The sequence below is a fragment of the Vidua chalybeata genome, chromosome 10, assembly GCF_026979565.1.
Source record: "Vidua chalybeata isolate OUT-0048 chromosome 10, bVidCha1 merged haplotype, whole genome shotgun sequence".
Lineage (NCBI taxonomy): Eukaryota > Metazoa > Chordata > Aves > Passeriformes > Viduidae > Vidua > Vidua chalybeata.
This window is the reverse complement of record NC_071539.1, coordinates 19792303-19812715: the sequence shown is the minus strand read 5'-3', so window position 1 is coordinate 19812715 and position 20413 is coordinate 19792303. Positions and strand designations below refer to the sequence as shown.

The 20413-nt window shown below is 40.8% G+C and overlaps 1 protein-coding gene across 2 annotated transcripts in view; it reads right to left on the bottom strand.

Moving 5' to 3' along the window:
* STAG1 (stromal antigen 1) overlaps positions 1-20413 on the bottom strand; it is a 165017-nt gene that overhangs the window by 24796 nt on the left and 119808 nt on the right. For both annotated transcript variants that reach the window (XM_053952242.1, XM_053952241.1), the window contains 11 exons: positions 19616-19695; positions 17890-17997; positions 15537-15651; positions 13326-13443; positions 12095-12198; positions 9245-9337; positions 9031-9120; positions 8647-8850; positions 5916-5986; positions 2879-2966; positions 1700-1780 (listed from right to left, as the gene is read on the bottom strand). In XM_053952242.1, the coding sequence (XP_053808217.1) occupies positions 1700-1780; positions 2879-2966; positions 5916-5986; positions 8647-8850; positions 9031-9120; positions 9245-9337; positions 12095-12198; positions 13326-13443; positions 15537-15651; positions 17890-17997; positions 19616-19695 (1152 nt within the window). The remainder of the gene's footprint in view (positions 1-1699; positions 1781-2878; positions 2967-5915; positions 5987-8646; positions 8851-9030; positions 9121-9244; positions 9338-12094; positions 12199-13325; positions 13444-15536; positions 15652-17889; positions 17998-19615; positions 19696-20413) is intronic.

Here is a 20413-nt window from a genome sequence, read left to right as displayed (position 1 = left end):
ATAATGCAGGGCTTCCCTGGAACTAAGCATGCACAAAACTCATTTTGTAGAGGCTGGGGTGGAACCCCAAACAAGAAATTCCTAGGAGTTCTCTAGGTGACAGTAATTATGATTTTCATGGGGCAAAGCCAAACTGACTTTTATTTGGCATGGCCATTCTGGAGTGACCCTTTGGAGGTCTTTTCCTTTCCACTCCTATGAACTATGTTATGTTGTAACTATGTTATAAATCACAACATGATTAGAACTACAGGAGAGATCAAAGCTCTTCTGCAATTACCTCATAAAACAACATCTTATTTTGAAAAATAGGCAAAGCCACATGGTGCTTGCACTAAGCTTGTCTGTAAGAAAATCACAGCCACTGAAATAAATAAAGGTCTTTTTCTCTTTCAGTTGAATTGGGCCATCATGGTCATGATGTAACAGCAGCCATTTGAATGCCTGGGCATCAAAATACAAAGTTTATACCTCGCTCCATGCAGAGAGAGGCTGTATGTTAATCCCCAGCTGGAGGTTACAGTTAAATATGTTTCTTTTGCTGTAAGTGAGACACAAGAAAACATGAAGCTTTTTTCCAGCAATGCTGACAGCTATCCCTGCACCACCTGTGCTATACTGCAGCAATTTATTGTAGTTTGTTCAAAAAAATGGAGAAATGCAGTGACGGGTGATGAGAATTTTGCAAATGTCCGGGCATTTGCCCCCAGGGCAGACAGGAGGACAGGGCTGCTGGAGTCCTCAGGAGTGGGTGAGAACCCCAGCACCACCCAGCAGCTCCGAGCAGGTGGGGAAGACTGAAAAAAGGTGTTGCAGACAGTGCCCAGGTGCTCTGAGCACTCAGTTCTGCAGGGAACCAGCAGCCCATGCTAATGAGAAAGAGGGTGAAAGGGGGAAATTGGAACAAAAGCCAGAATAAAGAATAAAAATTATTCCTTTCTTTCTAGTAGCTATTTTTAAATGTTAATATCAGTATTCAAAATAACTCAGAGATGTATTTTCATCACTTTTCTATGCATTAAATGTTATTTGAGTAGCACTTCAGTATAACATCTTTACCTTTTCGATGCTGATGGAGAAGTACAATTATTACTTCAGTTTTCATATAATTTTAATTTGATGTATTACTTTTGAAAAAGCTCTGAAAAAACAGGATGCTGGCCTCTGACTGATAAAAGAGCTAAGGAAAGGTCCTGGAAAAGTCATGTCACCTTGTCCTGATTGCATAATACTCTGTGTGCATTTGCTTTTTATTAGCAATCATTACTGCCAGTGTCCTGCCATTTCTATTGCAACATAAAGGGTGTCATTAGAGGATAAACAAGGTAACTACACATCAAGATTAAGCTATTTGTGGTCTACAGATCAACAGTATTGCTCACAACTGTTCATGTCAACATTCCTTATCAGCAACACAAACTGCAGTACTCACAATAAAGTGTGTTTATTATCCTCAGCAATAAAAATATAATAATCAGCTGCTATAAAATCCTGATAAAAACTATCTGCATTGCTTAGACACATGCATGATGTTAAACAGATCCTGAAACATGGAACAAATCTCAATGTCAACGTTTTATGTGCTATATATGACAACAAATGATGGCAAGAATAGAAGTTACAAAGAAATCGGGTGTAACACCTTCCTAGGTAAGTTGTGTTCTGTGAGTAAAATCTGTTTGATCAAATGGCCACTTACTTTGGAAGGGGAGCCCTCAGTGATTTTCACCAGCTGCCAGAGAATAGAGTAGTGGGAACACTGCAGTGCCTGGACAACGATCTGTAACACAAAAACACACAGAATCTCAGCATGCTGCTAACAGCAGGCACAGCAGGAAGTATATGGGATATCTATCATGCATTTTGTGGTGAAAGGACAGGAGCAGCTCTTAGCACTTTTTATTTTCAAGGGTATCAAGTTTTTCCTTGGTTGGTTTGGTGCAGTAAGAAATCAACCTACTAGAGGTGAAAAAATACTGTGTAAATCTGGGAAACACAAGAAAACAGCACTGGGGTACAGCAGGAGGGGATGTCACAGCATGACAGAAGTACAACCCAACACCTACATCTCTCAGGTCAAAAGCATCTGTTGAAATATCTCTAAACCTGGCTTCACTATTAAGCAGCCTAGAAATCTGTTACACTGTAAAATGAACATGTAGCCAAATTGCTAAAAAAAGGGAGAAAATACAACTTGTCCCATGGAGAAAACCAGGGTCATATTCCTGGGGCCCAGAAAAGCATCCACGGTGTCTCCTGAACAGTTCAAATTTAGGTGAGGTGCAAACTCCTCCGGGTGGCCTGCAGGAAGAAATACTGAGAGAGCTCAGATTTCAGGACCTTTCCCATAAAGTCTTATGGAGGCATTTGGAGAGCCACACACTGTCAGACCCAGAAACTGAGACTGGCTGGCAGCCTGTGCTCATCCATGAGAAACAAAAACCGAACTCTGAAGGAACAAAGTCCAAGATGTGTTCACTAAAAGAACTCCACTAGGATGTTCTAGTTTCCTGGTTTTCATAAGCTTTCATCTTACCTTCCATGCACAATAATAATTTGTGATAATTCTAATTGCAGCCAAGGCTTACAATGTTGGGTTTCAGTGTAAACATCAGGACTGATGCACTGCTTTTCAGAGTCAGGAACGCCAGCAATTCCCAACTTTACAGGTGAGAAAGGTGAGGGAAGGAGCTCACAGAAAATCACAGAATCCAAGGTTTTCCACCTCTTAGACAGCGCTTAATTCCATTATAAATTTCATTCCAAACTCAGTTCTTCCCACATCACTAAAGTGCATGGAACTTTTGAATTTCTATATAAGCAGACTCCTTAGATCTCAGACACCCTAGTGATGCAGTGCAGGTGTTGTTAAGGGTACCTGTTCTGGCATAGCTCCGTGTTCAATTCCAGTTCTCAGCAATCTGTAGCAGTTACTGAACAGATCCCATTTGGTCAGATCATGAGCACTGGAACAAGAGGAAATAAAGAGGGATTAATTGTGTTCCTCAGAACCCGCAGCCCAGAGGGCTTTGGTGGTTTCCACAGCTGACCAAGCAGTTGCACAGCAGCTCACTCCATGCTAAAAGCACAAGTCAGGCTTTCTGATAATCCAGGAAAAATGTTTTACTACCTGGGATTTTTGTAGGGAGGAGATAAACTCTCTCCATACCATACACCTATAAAGGCTACTTAAACATAGCTGCTGCTTCTCTCTCTAAGTTATCTTTCCTCTTATAGAAACGTTGATAGAACTCCAGAAAACCCTCCCCTGGCATTGCAGTAGAAACTACAACCAAAGCTCTATCAATATCTACTGAATAAAAATGGCTTTAAGCAAAATGAAGTTGTATATTTTTCTACTGTCTCATTTAGAAAAAAGAATACACATTATCACTAGATAGTAAATACCCTGAATATCTGAGGTGAGACCATATGGTAACACATGGACGTGAGATAGAGATGGTGGCTGCCATCCCTCTCACTGTTCCACATTTCAGTTGCACCAACCTGATTTCATCAGTGAGAGGAATAAAAATGACATTAGGGACAAATACTCTGTAAGGCTGTAGCCTTACAGACCTCAACAGCTCATGAAATGGCTTTTTAATAGAGTGAGAAATACAGAAGAAACTGAAAAACATCAGGTTGCCTGAAAGACAACAATACTCTCTCAGCAAGTAAATTTAAGTTTAAAACATTTTCTGCAGTGGAAATAAACTGAGATAATTTGAAACAGTTTGCAATACGTCTGTAAAAGAGCAAGCCAGCTCAGAATAATCAGAAACTTGCTGATTGAAATACCCACCTGGAAGAAGGGATACTGAGAGTGAATTGGGAGTCTCAACTGGATGCAGCAGCCTCTTGCATCTGACTCATCCCAGCACCTGGGTCACCCAGCCAAGCTCACTCCTCCCACTGCTGTGCCTGCCCTGGGTCAAACCATTAACTGCCCTGCTCAGCCAGAAGGAATAACTCTCCAGTTCCAAAAGGGACAGAGGCTGAACTCAGGACTGGCAATGCCCAGGTCCTCTTGGAAGCCCTGCCATGAAACACCTCCCACACTGGAGCATGCTAGCCCTGGAAAATGTCACTGGTAAGAGCTTCACAGAAAACAACCATCAGAGTGCATTGTGCACTCCAGGGCTGGGCCAGTAAAGCCAAGGTGCACCTTAACTTCCAGTTCAAATCCACTAATAGAAGAATAGGGAAACTTAAAAAAAATACTGGAACTAAAAATGTAAAAAGTGTAAAATTATTTTGCAGACTTAGATGGTCTTTTTGAGGTACTAAAACAAAATGTTTCACAGATAAATTAGAGGCTGCCAGAGAGCTGCCTCTGACTGGAGATATTAAGCACAGAGACACTGCTTCCATAAATCACAGGGTTGCCAGCAAGGCAGAGTGGTACTTCCTTAATTACAGCACTGTAATTAAAGCAGTAAAGTCTCCTTGGTGTGCAGAGGCAGATACCTGCAGAGATTATCCTACAGAGAATATGAAATGAAAAACTGTCTCATTCCTGTCTTTTCAGTTCAGAAATTCCCCATCAGGCAGCCAGCACAGGGGCCATGTCCCCACAGCTGGGGACACTCAGCTCCCTGCCCTCTGCATTATAGCTGAGCTCAGGAACGGCTCTTCAGCTTCTACAGTTGAAAAATTCCAACTATGTACAACTTACACAAAGCTTTTCAATTGAAACTTTCAGTTTCATTACAGTTAGGCATATACTGGTACCTCTTTATCTCTTTGGAGCTACTTAACCGTCAAAACCATAGTTATAAAGGCATCTTGGACACCACACAATTCTCCACAGAGGTTCAGATTGACAGAGAGGCTCCCAGGAAGAAAATTCACACAACACAGAATTTTCCCCAAGTCCCCTCAGGAAAGGCAGACGTGGCTCCAGCGGGTTACCAGGGAGACTGCAAACCTCATCTGCACATGTGTCAGCCTGCTGCACTATGGAAATTAGTAAGGATTTAATGATGTTTGTGGGATTCTCCTTGAATGGCAACAAAGAGTAGATATTGCAGAGCCATTTCAGACAGATGCAGGATTCAGGATAAGTGAAGTCTAAGCACAGAGAGAGAAATGAAATCACAAAGTTGTAAAAATGCCAAGATGTATGAAAGAGCTGGCAGAAGGAATGTCCTCTCCTACACTGTGATAAGGAAGAAATGATTGGTGGCTCTCTGCCACCTGCACATGAAGCTTTTTCTGATGCTGACAGGAACAAATGCTTCATACAGTTAGAGGGAAGATCAGGCCTTTGTGCTGTGCTCCAGAATTCACAGTTCCAGTGAAGTTCTCCAGGTTGCTCTGCACATGCTGAGGATGCCCACAGGTCTGAGAGCAGCAGGAACCTGAAAAGCTGATTTGTGCCTGGTGAGGGAGATTCTGTGCAATCCACACAGGGAAATTTGGCCAACAATTCAACTGCAGGAAGAAAATGCATCTTCCAGGCTCTCACCATAAACTATTAATTATTATTATTGCTACTACTAATTAATTCTATAATTTTGAGGAGAAGCAGCTCAAAGGCATTGAGAAACAGCTTCCTGTAGGCTCCATAAGCTGATGCCCAAAGCACAGGTTTGTGGCAGAGAAGTGTTCTTTGTGCCCTGACTGTGCCATGCAGGGGAGCAGGACCTGTAGTAATTTACTCATGGGTGTAAGAGCACTGGGTGCAAGGGAGGGGGTGCCACCTGCAAATCCCATCTGCAAAGGTCATGACACAAACTGAGCAAGGACCCAGATCAACCCAAACACTTCTAATGACAAACACCACCAGTCACTCCTCCATCTCCACTTCAGATTTGAGGACATGTGTTTTCTCATTTCCCCATACCTGACACTGCTGATACTCGCTGAAAGGATAAAATTAACATCACAAATTTGTGAGGGAAACCACCTACTTGTGAAAAGATGTCAACCTCTTCAGTGTGGAGAGCACATTGTATATGTCATCATCATCAGCTTCTTCTCCCTGCAAAGGAAAGGCAATTCATGAGGAGAGCCCAGTAATTCAGCCCAGTACATTGCTGCACAGGCAGGGGCAGCTTCTTAGGGGTTTATACGGATATCAAAACTGTCTCCAAAATTTCCAGTGACTTTTATGTACCTTCCACAATATTTAAGTAACCACTGCACATCATAAAAAACAAGCAAGATTATGTGACAATATTCAGCATTATCACTGTGTTAATATCCAAACCCATATCCTCTAGCAGTAGAAATCATTCCCAAGACCAAAATCTGAGTTCTGTCTTATTTTACAAAAAGGACTGAACCACCAGCTTTAATCACCAGTTGATGAACATGCTACAACACAATTTTAGAATTTTTTGCAAACTAAACAGCAAATTCTCTTAGTGAATCAAGTGAAAATAAGGTATTTCTGACCCTAATTTTTCCAGCAATTTTCTAAAATAAGAAACTGTCATAGTTTGACGTGGGTGCAATGCCAGTGCCCTCATGAAAATACACCTTCCCCACTTGCAACAATTCTTCTTCTCCATTTAATTTTGATAATTTCTTTTCCACCTAAAAGCCTAACACTTAAAACATCTTCCTGCCTTCAGATGCAATTGTCAATCAATGTTTCTCTCATTAACAGCCCAGTGAGAAGCCATAAAGCAGTGGGATACTTGCTTAGGTACCGGTATGCAATTTTTAAAATTTAAAATGTCTTTAAAATGATGAAATAGACTTATTAAAATTAATTATTCAAACAATCATCACTTTAAATAGAGTATCACAAAGGACATAATTTTAAATCCTTGCTACTGCTGTTCTCATTCTTGTCTTCTCCTACTTTTGTCCTGGTTATGTCCCATGTCTGACCTATGCACTTGTTTTTGCTTAGAGATCTAAGCCCCTTAATTCATTTCTCAGATGCCTTTCAGACACAGAGTTTCTCTGCAAGCCTCAGCCCTGCCCTCCTGGGAGAGAACACGCACCAGGACCATGAGGCCTCGCTGCCTCTGTGCTCTCTGTGGTGTAAAGGACAGGGAGTGTGGTGTCCCTGGCCCACAGCCCCTCAGGAGCCCAGCCCTTGCTCTGCCCAGCAGCCCCAGGCTGCTTTCTGCACTGCAGCACAAAGGGAAGCCACTGGCAAAGAGAGGTGAAAGGAAAAGGAGTGGGAATAAGCAGGTACTGGCTTCCTGATTCAACAGCAGTCATAGAGCAATTCTAAAGAAAAAACAAAATTAAGGAAAATTGTAGGAAAAATCTTTTTCTCTCCTAGTCCACTACTCCTGAAAAGACTCTTGGGAAGGCATTTATAAATCCCAGCACCTCAGTGCTCTCCTCTGACTCCCCTTGGGTAAGAGGGTAAGGCCAGAGGGACCTTTGGAGCAGGTCCAGGAAGGCTCTCTAAGGCCACTATTTCCAGTGCTAAGTTGCTGGGCATCCATTGGGTGTGCACAGCTCGGGTGGTTCTGCAGCTGGACTCTGCTGTGGCAGTCCAGCCTTAGCCCTTTTTGCTGCACAAGTCAGGTTTTGGTCCTGTTGGCCAGAGGTGAGAAACTTCAAAAACCCAGGCTAAGGCGTAATTGGAAGGATTCCCTTGGCATACACAGGTGGGCAGAGATGGAGCACAAATTCTGGACTGTTTTTACAGGTTCTGATCAAAAAGTAGGAGAAAAGTAGTACTTAGGAGAAAGTACACCAAAAATGGCAGACAGGCAGAGAGCTCCATGTATTTTACTAAAGAATGCACAGTGGTGCCCCATCTCCTCTGTGTTGTGCTGCCCTTTCACTCATGCACATTTCTGCAGCTATACAAACATTTTTATTTACTCTGCAATGTGACAAGGCATATTTACAGTGTGCCTGTATGTGGCATGTTACATTAAAATAGGAAAAAGGGCGTATTTCCTTTAATATGCCATTCTGTATCAGGGACTTAGCTTAACTTTCCTAAATGTACATCAGAAATTAATTGTATCCACTACAGTGCAGTGCATGACTACAAGCAAAGAAAAAGGTCTGTGCAGCTCCCATGTTAAGTTTAAAAGGCATGAAAATTACAACAAATTAAGTAGTGCTACACAAAGTTAAATTGCTGCAAAGGAGGAAAAAATGAGTACAGTTTCTATTCTTTCTATTCTATTTAATCTATTCTGCCTTATGAAATTTAGAAGAATAAATTCTTACAACTAAATCCAGGTATTTCCAGGTTCCAGACCTGTATCTTTTACTCTTTCCAGGGCTCTTTTAATATGCCATTATACATATTTTCTTAAATTCTCTCTTCCTTTCTAAACATAATCCAATCTTGATTTTGCTGCCTACATATACATCTGGGACTACTGGAATCACTAAAAACATTAATGTAAGTATAACTTCCTCTGCATTTTTCATCATCTTTCACCCACTGATCCACTTAATTCCTTATGTGCATTGTTTTAATACTCAACTAAATTTTCAGAAGCAGGATTGTGCCATAGTCTTGTCTTAACCATCAATGATTTGAAGGTTTAATGGCTGCTGTAAGGGACTTTCCACAGGGAGAAGTAGCTCCAAATAATTATGAAATAGCTGCTGCTGCACTATATCTTCAGATGGGTAATTTAATGGCTTGCTAAGAATGTTTTTCTGTAGCTACCATATTTTAGGCAGTTCAACAATTTTAAGAAAACGAACCTCCTGCAGTAGATCCTCAACAGAATGGTTAAATCGATCCACAAATTCGTCAATAAGTTGGCTGTGGGCTATGTCAACTCTGTTCTGGATGGTGTATTCTTCACTGCAGAGGATGCTGTAGGTTTTGCTGCAGGCTTCCAGAACATCTGATTCCACATGCTTTTCCACAACAAACTTAATCTGCTTCAGTAAGGCATCCAGATGCTGCAGAGCAGAAAAGAACTTCAGCTTTCCCCTCAATGGGACAATGACACTGAGCAAAGCCACTGCCACAACACCCAACCAAGGCTGCATTGCTCACGTGCCAAACAAAGGCACAGCACTGTGGGGCTGAACAGTGGTCACACCTGAGAGCAGCCACACTTCCTGCCCAAGGCACGATACCTTTTCCATTCTGCCCGTGCTGTAGATTTCCAGGTCAAAGTACTGAGGGATTTGCAGGAGGTTTGCAACCTTCTCGGCATCAGCGGAATACTGGAACATCATGGCAACAAAATAAACAACAGGGAAGTAAAAATAAACTCCTGCACTACAAAATGAGAAAGTTTAAAGACAGCTGTAAATCCCAGTGAAAGATTTATTTTGTTGAAAACTGTACCTTTGATAGCAGCATGGGAAGTGCAATAATGAAATGCTCAGTCAATTTATTTCTGTCGTCTATCTGAGTTTTTCTTTCTTTTGCTGTCAAGACCTGGAAGTGATCAAACATAACTACAGTAAATACATTTTCTGCATATAGCATTCATTAACTTTTCTAAACATTGTATTACAAACAAAAACCCATGCAAGTATATTTTTTACTAAATCAGATGAGGAGGGAATAAAAAAACTCAAAACACATTTGGGCTGAACAGTGATTGAAGAGGGAGGACTGTGTGTCCTAAGCAGCTGTGATTGACAAGGAAAATACCGTATCACCCAGCATGACATTGTCTCCACACATTAACATCTTTTTAGGATTGAAATTCAAATATAACCCCAGTCAGTGGAATTTTTGCAATTGCTTCCAACTGTACTAAACTCTGGCTTTCACACACTAAACCAAGCATTAATGTAATACCTTAGGGCAAACTGAAGTATAATTAAGAAAACCAAAATCAAACCACACTGTAACAATGATTTTCATTAGCAGATTCATGGTCTCCTCTATAAATGGAATGGAATTCTCAGTGAAAATGTACATCCAAGTTCACAGTGAGGTACTGAAGCACTGTCAGAACAAAACCCCCTTGAAACAGTAACCAGAGGGACAATAATCAAACCGGCATACTTCATCAAAGCTTAGATCTGGCTTCCTGGCTTCAGGAAAGAAAAGAATACTTTTGAGAAAAAATAATGGTAATGAAATACTCAAGTTAGCTAATGATTCACATATAGCCAATCAGCCAGATTGGACAGTAAGGGTTACAAGCTAAAGTCAGAGGAGAAACTACTTCACAAGAAGGTGAGTGCTTAATTAGAAATCTGTTCCCATTTCAACTCAGAGAAGAAGTTGGTGGGATCATGAGACAGGATGAATCTCCAGGGACAAAGCTGAGATCCCTGCAGTTACCATTCCACAACTCATGCTCTAACTGAAAAGAAGCAAAAGCTAAGTGGGACCCCTACATGGCTCTGCAAGGGAGGAGGAGCAGCTGGACACAAGGCATGTGGTTGGATGCCAGGCACTGTGCCAGCAGGAACCCAAAACAGCCATGAAAGTGGCGGGGAATGGATCAGTGACCAGGACAAGACACCACTTGCACAGTGCAAGGTGCAGGGATGGCCCCAGGGATGGCAGCCTCAGTCCCTGCACACCCACCAGGGCAGTACCAGCCAAGCTCAAAGCAGTACAAACCCAGGTCAGAATCCCAGCCCTGACAGCCCAGTCGTGTTCTGGTGACCAAATATGGCTGTTCCCTGGCACTGGGAATTGATCTGGGTCCCCAGCATGAATTCCAGGCTCTTTTGATCATCCTTCAAAAGGTGGAATTTGTTTTACTGATCTGTTTTCTTTAGCTCCAAATACAGACATTGAAAACTTAAGACTAAGCAATTTGCTGAATTTCAGTGAATTGAGCTGTAGATCTCTTGAGAAAGAGAAAATACCTGGAAAGTTAATACTGACATTATTTGGTGCTTCAAATAGAAAACACCAACATGATTTTTTTTTTTTAATTTAAAGGTCACTTTGACTGCTAGAAGGGTTTGCAGCTTGAGACAAAAAAAGTTGTGCTTACAATACAGTTTTCCTAACAAAAGATAAGACACGCTTGTGTAAATTTCAGTAAGAAGTGCTTTCATGGATTCCCTCCTTAACCCTGAAATGTTTTAATAAATTAGAAATTCCTAAGAACACACTTTATAAATTAAAGTACATAAAGCATGTTTAAACTGATGGTTTCTTGGAGCTTTTCCTGGGATGCTGTTTCTGGACATGAGACTCAACTGCTTTGGCACATAAAAAATTACGAAGTTAAGTAACTGCATTATTTTAGCAATAGAGAATGCCAAGACGCTCCAGATTTTGTCTTTATTAAATCTGTGGTTTTAAAAACTAGTTATCATTATTTAGAATGGATGTTTAAAGAAAAACCATATATGCACATGGGTTTTGTCTATCCTAAATGAGTTGGGGGCTACCAAAAATCAGGTGAATATGTTTAAGAAGCTGAGACTGCTTTGGAACATGGATGCTATATTTATGGAAAATACAGCTGAAACCCTGATATTACCCTGACCCTGTGACTTAGAAGGAAGTATTTAAAACTGCATGTCCAGCTTTAGGAATGGCCTTCCGCTGGTGCTCAAACAGTCCCTATAAAATAAACTAAAGAGGCAATTTGGCCAGAATGTAAAGTTCTGAAATTTTTAGGGCACTTAGTGGAAGAGGCCTAAGAGGATGGATGCCTAAAAGCACAGACACATTCAAACTGGTCCCAGTCCTACGCCTCCTGCTCAAAGCAGAGTCAGCCCAGGGGTCACACTGGGAGGATCAGGGCTTTGTCCAGTCAGATCTCAAAAATGACCAAGCATGGAAAGGGCACCAACTCCCAGTGCCTGCAAATTTTATGTCCATATTAGCAGCACGTTTGTTTTCATGGAAGACAGTCAGAGGTAGTCTGCTCTGCTCCTACACTTCCCACTCTAATCTAGTTTCAACATTAGGGGATGATGATGTGGGTACATTACAAATAGAAGGCAGGGGTATGATAAAAAGAACATCCAAAAATACAATAAAAAATACTTTTATGCTGAAAATTTATATTGCTTAACTTGCCAAAGCAAACCCCAAAATCAAACAAAGAGAAAACCAAGTGTCCAGAAACAGAGTTTCTAATATTTTTCTTACAAGTGTTCAGATGAAACAGCAAACACCAATTGAAAAACTCTATTGCAAGTGTCCAAAGTGGTGTTACAAATATCTTCCATGCTCTGGTGACAGGCAGGCAGCTGCAGCCCCACTCACCCTCTTGCCGGTGCCCCTGCCCACGGGGGGATGTGCCTCGGCAGCCTGTCTGATGGTGCACACCATGAGCTCGATCAGAGCGCTCTCCTGCCGGTCCGACATCGCTGCGGGGACAACAGGGCATCACTGGGGGCAAGGCAGCACAACGGGGACACGTGTGGGACAGCAGGGGAACACACAGCAACAGGGGAGCACACAGCAGCACAGAACACCACACACAAGGTACTTTGTCACATTTATCGAGGCTTTCCTGCCGCCTCTTTGATCTGCCATTCGCATCCTCTCAAAATGGACATGGCAGAAGTGAAAGCAGCCCAAAGAAATGTAGGCTGGAAAAAAGGATCAATGAAGGGGAACGTAAGGAAGACCTACAAAATAAGGGAGAGTCATAGAGGAGAAACAGTGACAGACAATTCACTGTCATTTCCTCATAAATTCTCTGCTCTTTGGCAAGTGCTTCTACTCATATTTGGAGGATCAAACCCCACTAGGCTAAGCAGAATCAAGGAAGCAAAGTGCCTAATTTCCTAAGGAAATTACCCTGTAAATACCCCCACTGTAGCAGGTGCATACCAAAAGGCCAGCCTTTGAAGCATGGACATGATGAGGAACATCATGCCGGGAACACTGATTTTTCAAACACCTAAGCCCTTTGAAGGTCCCTGGAGAACCCTGAGGAATTATAAAGGATCTTGAATGACACTCATTAACCTTACAGACACTTTGCCCCCAGTCTCCCTAGCTACTTTGTGCACCCAGGTCTATTATCAGCAAAAGGAAATCTGAAACTAATGGTGAAAGAATCCCCTTTGTTTTTTCTCTTGAGAATTCATTGTGTTCACATTGCCTGGAAAAGCCCCATATTAATTAGCATCACCTGAAGTGCTTGTTTATTCAAAATTGTATTAGCTATTTAATTTATTGAAATAGTTATTTAAACATTCAGACAAAATCAAGTTAAGACTTGAGTAAACTCCCTTTAATATTAGGGAACCACAGTACAGCACACTTGATTAAAAAATCCTCCAGAGTACAAATAAAAAGAAAAATACAGTACAAATTGCTGCTTTTGAAGGAAAGTACATTAAAAATAGATTAACCCAAAATCTTCAAATATGTTTTCCAAACAAACTACAACATAAAAAGATGTTTCACTATGGGTGGCAGAGGTATTTAAGGAATAATTAACAATACTGTGCAATATCAAGGAAGCACTGGGTTAATCCAATACCTTCTTCTCCTTGGACTGGCTCCTCCAAGAGCAATTCTGTCATACATTCCCAGTCTTTCAGCAGTTCTTGAGAGCTCTCCCACAAGCTGTCCACCAAATAGGCTGCATGTTCATGCAACTAGAAAATCCAAAGCAATCATTAGTACAGCTCTTGGTATAAGCACCAGTTCTTCAACTTTCATAATCATGTGGCCACAGAGTGTCCTGGGCACATATCTTGTGATAGTTGGAAAGAACAGTCAGTTTGAAACGAATTCAGGAAGGTTTTCTCCCAACTGAATGACACCTGTGCAATGGGGTTATGTTTTAACAGAAATTAAATAATACCAAACTGGAGCGTCTTTTGCACAAAGCTGCTTGTTTGTGAAAAATCTTTCCCAGAGTTTTGACCCAGAAGCTGTAAACTTACCTTCCCTCACTTTCTCACTGCATTACACAAAAAGGAGAGATGGTGAGGCATGAGAGTTGTAATGTATTTGTTTGGAACAAGCAATTGGTTTTCATACATGATGCTATGTGCTCAGAAAAAAAGGAGCAAAAACCCTGGTGACTTCAGAGGTTGTAGATTTAACACTAACCTCAACTTCAAAAAATGATTTCATGTGAATTAAACACAACTGTTGTAAAGTGAGAAAATAATTCATAGCTACTACCAAAAAGTAACAAGCACAAAACACGGCTTGTGCTTGCCAGGGACTGACTCCTTAGCTGGAAAACATCCCCAAGTGCAGAGAAGGAGGTGTCTGTACACTCCCCTCCTGTTTCTGACAGCTTTCGGTAAAATGTCACAGAGTTACTGCTGCAGGGCAAGGTTCACTCCCTTGAATGCACCCCAGGCTGCAGCGTTAACTCAACCCACTCACATGCAAACTCCCAATTCTCCAACTCTTTACTAAAACTAGAGTCAGAATATTCTACTTGGCTCCTAACAACTCTCTCAAAAACAACAATAGCAAAAACTGGCCCTGAGAGAGAAGTGACCCTCAGGGAGCAGCATGGGAGGCACTTTGCTGATCTTGTCTTTGGGAGTGGAGCAGTTTCTTTTCTCCTTAGGAGGACAAACAAGGTCAGTGCTCAGGAACTCAAATCACATTCACATCTAAGGTGTCTACACTGTAAAACACAATGAACTTTACAATCTAAGTTTTAATAAAGCTAGAACTAAAAATCCATTCAGGTGGCAGATGGAAGGCTCACACAGGTAGTGACATTTCATCCAGATTAATTTGTAGGTTTATGAGGTGTTTTTAAAAAACAGGAACACTGTACCAAAATTTTGTTCTTCCTTCTCAGCAACTCTGAGTGTTTCTTTTCATTCTCACAGTCAAGTCTCTTGTTCAAGGCTTCATAACAATTAAAATAACCAATTGTAGTATCTTTAGTTCTGCTTTTTACCCAACATATACTACCCTCCCTTCTCTAGAGAAAGATTTCTGTCATTCCTTTCTTTCAATCTACTTATTATCAAATCAAATTAATAATTCTGAACCTTTTCCCCTCTATCTTAAGAACATCCTGTACCTGACAGTATCTTCTCAAACTTTCCTCCCTCCACTGCCATTCCCCATCTCTATTACTGTTACTACATGTACAATACAATTTCCCATAGATGTTGTCTCTATAAATCATGAGCACAATCCCACCCTGGGTGTGTTCATCAAACACATCATGTCACCACATCTATGCTTGTTTTCCTCAACCTCCATTGTTTCCAAGATTCATCTGCATATAGCCCTGAGAGACCTCACTTCATCTCATCTCACAGCTGACTCTGCTCTGAGGTAAGGACCCTCAGGTTCTTCCCATGGAGTTCATCTATGATTCTGATCAGAATTGGAGAGATTATGCAGTTTTTGTTCTGGCCTGTTTCAAATTATTTTACTCCACAAAAAATAACTCCAGAGGTATTCTTGCATGGTTATGTAAGCAAAGAATCATTTCCATTTGTGTGCAGCAATGCAGCCTGGCAGCCACCACAGCACCAGCAATGCAGTGTCAGTACAGTGGGGACATGCATGAGTTAAATAAACCATGAAGATTTTCAGATCAATTTCCTTAATGGACAAGGAAATGGAGGGGCAGGGAAAAGGGTTTATGGTATTTTTGAAAATATAAAAAAAGAGGAAGACAATTTATTACTGTATGTTGATAAATCACTACTTAAGTTCCAGGTTTTATTAAACATTTAAAGGTTAAAAATTACTTTTTTACCTCACTTTCAAGAAAGAAAAGAACCAACATTCTAATAAGGTTTCCATTTGGGCTATTTCGCCCCCTCCTCTTTGCTAGAGCCTCTTCAGCTTGGGGATCATGTCTGCTGAACAGCCTGAAAATAAGCAGAAGGAGCCCATGGCTATCACAACAATTCTCATTTCTGCAAGAATATGATGAGCATTCATTCTTGATATAGTAAATTTGTTCATAAAACAGTGCAAGTATCTCAAGCTATTTCTTTCAAGGGAAAGAGGCCATAACTTCTGCCTGTCTGAAAAGATGAATTTGTCTTCAGTCTTTGAGTTCACAAGGCTGGAAGAATTTCACACGGGGAAAAAGTTCTCCAAAACCTACTTACATTGAAAGTTTTGCACAGTTTCAAGTATTTGCATCATTTGTACAGTTTTGCATTTATAACTTATCCAGTCTTGCAATGGAGGCAGCACCTACTGCACCAATGCACTGAGAGCTAAGGTTGTATCACTTTGGCTGGGACATGGTACACAACAAACCTGACATACATCAAACAGCCAACCTCAGGTACCAGGAGCAGCATCAAAGAAAAACAGCTCCTACTCATTATTTTGGGTTTTAAAGGTGAGTGACACACTCTGCACTGAGTTCCCTGATGCATGGTCGCATGCCAAACTCCTCTCAATGTTCAAATTTTCCAAGAGACCTCAGATGTGCCAGTATTACTGTTACAGCAATGACTATTTTACTTTGAGAAGTTTGAAGACTGTTCCTGGCTTTTACAGTGAAATCACAAAGCAGATTAACACGTGAAACACAGAATTCTGATTTCACTGCTGTAATTTACTGAAGAGAAGGACAAGTTACACACAAATTGTTGTATTTTAGTTAAAAACATCACCTCATCCTTCCTGCTTATCTTAACACATAAGCAATTAGCATCTCTGCAGGTGCTTAGATACCTTATAACCTGCACCTCAGGGTTGAGCCAGTGATCCTCTGTATTTGGTAATCCTTTATATCCTCTGTACTATTTGCTTTCCTTTGCTAAGTACAGAGAGCATGTCTGATGATTATCACCGAGAAAGTGATAGTGAAATGTATTAAAATAGGTGGGATAAATCACACCTCAAGTGCCTGAAACAGATTCTAACTAATTTAAGATTTTCTTTGCAGAAACCAAGACAAAATTAGTTAAGAATGGGATAATCTTGTCTCCATGCTGTTAGCCTTGAGACACATTTACAGAACACACCTTGTAAAAGAAGTCAGAATGAAGTTTTGTCTTTATCCTAAGAACACTGAGGTGCAGGTACGTCCTTATTTACCTTTGAGGCATTTTTCAAAAGTATTTTGCCACATGTTGATTAATAAAGGCATTTTAGGGAGTATTTTTAATGAGAACCTAACCCTTTTCAGTAACTAGCACAATGTCTTGTTGGTAACGGAGATCTGCACATATATTCCTTGAAACAGATAGTGCTTGATCACAAAGCTGGAATTCCAAAAATCCACCAGTGAAAGCTTACAATTACAATGTGGAGTAGTAAATCCTTAATAAACCATAGAAAATTAGAGCACTTGCAAAGAAAAACAGATATCTTTGTGTATTGTTTCCTACTTGTATCTTGGCATGAAAAAATTAGATAACCTGGGTTCTAATATAAATCCTATATATATATATGTAATAAAAACTCTAGTGTCACAACCCATGAGGGGAAAAAATCAAATTCCTGCTGGAAGATTTTTAACTGCAAACAATAAAAAGAAGAGGTTAACTTCCATGATATGGCAATGCCCTGGTCACAGTTACTGAGGTGGTGTGACTCACATCCATGGAAAAGCTGGCTCATGTCCTTTGGCATAGTGAGGACATGAAAGATGTAACCATAATGCAGCATATTTTCAGGGGAAGGCAGTGAGTTTAGAAACAAATTTTGTAGTTAATGCTACATAAAAACCTCCGAAGTTCACAACAGAGAAATAAACTGGCTTAAAACTTGCTAAAAATTGTGACTGTTGATTTATCAGGTAGATCACCACAGACTACAAGCCAAATATACATATCTTATCACACCAGGAATTCAGCAAGTGCTGCAGGACTTAAACCAACTTTACAAGTTTGTGCAACCTTTGTATATTTAACCCTCAAGGAGTTAGGAAATGTTACCTGAATTGCAGAGCAAGAAAAATGTATAATCAGTTTCTTCAAGTCCTCAGATCTTATTTAAACAAGAGAATAAAGTCTCTGGTTTAAATGAAATACCTGATTTGATAAATTGGAATATTTCACTCCACTGCTTCTTTTCTTTTTGATGTTACCTCTCTAGGAAGTATTCACAAACTTGGTCTTATTCCAGGGCAACTGATGACTTACTTTTTGTGGAGGAATTCCCCAGCTGCTACTGCCACAGGCCGGTGTGCTGAGTACACCAGGTGATACACATTCTCACAGTCTTCATTGGACAGAGCCTCCTCACTCCCACTGAAAGAGTCACAATAACACCAGAACTACAGCAGAGGTTTCATTTCCATCCCCTCACCTCCCACAGCTCACTTGGGACAGCTACAAGGTTGGTTCACTTCCCACAAAATCCTACATGGTTGAACAAGGACTTCAAGGATCTTTGGTTCAACTTGAAAATACAGAGGTATTTAAAAGGCCTGTAAGACTGGAAGTTTCTCTGATTTCCTTCTCCCAGTTGTATCAATAGAGAGATAAAATAAATATCATTAAAAGATCAGAATCACTGCATACAAACCCTCCTCTGCTTATTCCTTAGATCATCACACAAACTTCAATGCACATACTGCAAGATGCCAAACACTCATCAAACATCATAAACTAAAAACCTGGAATCACAGAATCCTTTAGGTTGGGAAAGACTTCCATGCACACTGAACCATTAACCTGGGCCCACTGTGTTCACCACTAATCCATGTCCCCACTTTTGAACACTTCCCTGGGCAGCCTGTCCCAGAATGGTAGCAAAAATGATATAAAAATACCAGCACTGTCACAATCAGGATATTATCTCCATCCTTGTTCAGTTGGCATCCACCAGAACCATTTATATATCAGGACTCTAAATCATTTGGCTTCATACTAGACATAAATTTTAATTGGTCATTCCCCACCAGGATTGTTCCAGACACCTTTTTGGAGTTCCTACCTGCCAGAATATTAATATAAGCAGCCCTGTGTGCTTCAAGGTGACCCAGACTCTTCTGGTGCTAAATGCATTTAGCATTGCCTGTGCTTTCAATAGGCAACCAAAAAGAAAGCAGGAACAGACAAAAAAAAAAAAAAAAAAAAAGGGTACTGGGTAATTTCTGACCTTAAAACTTATTGTGTTCCCAAAAATTGCTAATAATACAGGGAAGGTAAGTGGTCTACACAACATTCCAGATCATATGTGTTATATTTACTTTTAAAATATAACAGTAGATGCACGTTTTCATTTCTTGCTACTATTACAATGCTAATCTCTGTTTGTAAACCAGGTGTTCTTTAATACAGCTTTTAATAAATATATTATAAAAGCCTAGCAGTGCCCCTCCAGGTGCACACTCACGAGGCTGCTGGGGAAAGGCTGGTTCCATCCACATCAGCATGTGGGAGGATGTCTGAGGTGATCCTTACCTCAGGGGAGCCATTGCATGCCCACATGGAAAAGCCTGGAAGTAGGTGTCCTACTACATGACTCTTTTCAACTGTGTCAGGAAATCAATCAACTCTACACTGGATCTGTGTTACTGCTGGAGTTACTCTAGCAAGCATAACCCACAGGCACTAATTTTGGGAGGACAGTTGTTCTGCCCTTGGTAAAAGGTAGAAATACCCTTTGGCATTTTCCACGCAATGGATGCACTAATGTGTGGATGCCAAAACATCCACACATTTTTAAGCTTTGCCTCTTGTATTTCCATGAAAGAAGATATCTACCTTTAGCTTCATGTCCACATTATATGTTCAGCTCACCTTCATACTAAGTGTAAAGTAACACATTCACTTCAATACACAAGCAAAGCACTCAAGTCACTCAAATGTTAGTGGTTATGGGAATTTTCCAAGGGAGTGCAGGGGTTGGAGCAGCACTCACTGGAGGATGAGCGTGACCAATCGAATGGCTTCCACAGCGACATCGTACTCCTTGTCCAGGGTCATGGACACAATGCGGTCCTGCAAGGCAACTCGAGGTCAGTCACAGGCACAAACACAGCAAGGCCAGCAGATGGAAAATTCAACAGGTTATAAAAGAAATACTTCTGGGGAGAAAGATGTTTCAACTGCACGCTGACAATGAGAGCCCCTCAATATTACCTGAACTTTTAATGTACCCCTTAGCTGTGTGGTATAAGAACAGGAACAAGTGCTTCAACAGTCCTTATCCTTGTGTGTTTGCCAGAAAGGTAGGGAGGAGACTTGGGAGCTACAGCACTGTTCTGGGTTGAATTAATTTAAAAATTTAACAGGTCTCTCCTGAAAAGTCACATACTTGGGTTGAACAACAGCAGAAAAACTTCCCCATTTCATTTCCCTGCAACCAAGTAATTTCAGAGGAAGGAATGCTGCATAAATGGAAATATTGTGAAGAAAAATCACACCTGAATTCATGCATCTGCAGGCTGCCTGTAAAGTTGTGACCTTTTTCCTGGCTACATCTCAAGGTTTGACACAGATCTCAAGAATTACAATACAAAGCTTCCCCAGGAAAGTGAGGAATTCCGTGGGTTGATTTTGTGTTTTCCCATACTCTCTAGTGGAGACAAGCACATCATTCTCCTATCAAATCTAATGATTTTCTAACTTCTACTTCCCTGTAGTTATGAGAAGTCTTTTAAGGGTTTCTTTCTCCTTAGGTTCCATTTGCTTACTGGCAAAAATAGCTGTGATTGGT